Source organism: Corvus brachyrhynchos, unplaced genomic scaffold, assembly GCF_000691975.1.
Source record: "Corvus brachyrhynchos isolate BGI_N302 unplaced genomic scaffold, ASM69197v1 scaffold72, whole genome shotgun sequence".
NCBI classification, from domain to species: Eukaryota; Metazoa; Chordata; class Aves; order Passeriformes; family Corvidae; genus Corvus; species Corvus brachyrhynchos.
This window is the reverse complement of record NW_008236763.1, coordinates 2,214,519-2,215,980: the sequence shown is the minus strand read 5'-3', so window position 1 is coordinate 2,215,980 and position 1,462 is coordinate 2,214,519. Positions and strand designations below refer to the sequence as shown.

At 52.3% G+C, this 1,462-nt stretch overlaps 1 protein-coding gene across 1 annotated transcript in view; it reads right to left on the bottom strand.

Moving 5' to 3' along the window:
- Positions 1–1,462, bottom strand: part of NFASC (neurofascin) — a 71,240-nt gene that overhangs the window by 50,402 nt on the left and 19,376 nt on the right. The window contains exons 5-6 of the mRNA XM_017727161.1: positions 1,113–1,309; positions 434–556 (exon numbers count right to left, since the gene is read on the bottom strand). Of these exons, the coding sequence (XP_017582650.1) occupies positions 434–556; positions 1,113–1,309 (320 nt within the window). The remainder of the gene's footprint in view (positions 1–433; positions 557–1,112; positions 1,310–1,462) is intronic.

Below are 1,462 nucleotides of genomic sequence, written 5' to 3'. Positions count from 1 at the left end.
CAGAAACTACCCTAACTTAACAGTAATGACCCTAAACTAGCAGCCATGATCCTAAACTAGCAGTAATGACCCTAAACTAGCAGAAACTGCCGTAAACTGACAGAAACAACTCTAAACAAACAGAAAGTGCCCTAATGAACAGAAGCTACCCTAAACTTGAGGAAAATACCCTTAACTAGCAGCAACAACCCTAAACAAACAGGAACTACCCTAAACTAGCAGGAATCACCCTAAATTATCAGGACCAACCCTAAACTAGCAGAAAGAGCCATAAATTAACAGAAACCACCCTGAACTGACAGAACCAACCCCAAACTGACAGAAACCACCCCCAAACTACCAGTAACAACCCCACCCACGGTTATTTGAGACCCCACGGGCGATGGAGCCGCCATTCCCAGGATTCCCGGTGGGAAAGGCGCTCCTGACTCACAGCTGCTCATCCAGAAGATGACGGGCTCCGGGAGGCCGGGGGGAGGATTGCACTGCAGGCTCAGTGGGGCCCCCTCATCCACCTCGATCACATCCACCTTTTCCTTGGGCCACAGCGGAGACTCTGCCACGGGAAGCAAAGGAAAGTGAGGGAAGGATTCCCACGGAGCAATTCCCGCTGGATGCGGCCTGGTTTCAGTACAAAATTCGTCTCTGCGTGTGCGAAACTCCCTGGAATCCATCCCTCAAATCCAAACCTTTAAATCCATGCCTTGAAATCCATACCGTCAAATCCATCCCTGAAATCCACACCCTTAAATTCATATTCTCAATTCCACACCCTCAATTCCAGAACCTCAATTCCATGCCCTCAATTCCATCCCCTTAAATCCATGTCCTCAATTCCATATTCAAATCCATCCCCTCAAATCCATCCCCTTAAACTCATCCCTCAAATCCACACCCTCAAATCCGTATCTTCAATTCCAAGCCCTCAATTCCATACCCTCAAATCCATCCCTTCAAACCCATCCCGAGCAATTCCCTGTCAGCCACAGCCACAACCCCACTCCTTCCCCTCGCTCCTGGACACACCTGGACACACCTGGAGCCGTTGGAGCGCTCGATATTCCCCCCCCAAACCTCCCGTGGCCCTGTTCCGCTTCCCGGGAATCACTCACTGGAAACCCGGAGGTGGATTTTGCTGGAAAGGGCTGTTCCGTAGTCGTTCCTGGCGAAGCACTGGTACTCGCCCTCGTAGTCGTCGGGCCGGCCCCCGCTGTGGAAGTCGATGACCAAAGTCCCCGACATCCTCCTCATGGACACCTTGGGATCCTTGGCCACGTTGAAGAACTTCCCATTCCGTGTCCAGGAAAAGCTGGAATGGCAAGGAAAAGCTGGGTTTGGAACCATTTCCCCCGTGAGGTCCTTACCTGCGCTGTGCCAAGAGTGGGATGGGATGGGATGGGATGGGATGGGATGGGATGGGATGGATGGGATGGGGATGGGATGGGATGGGACGGGACGGGAC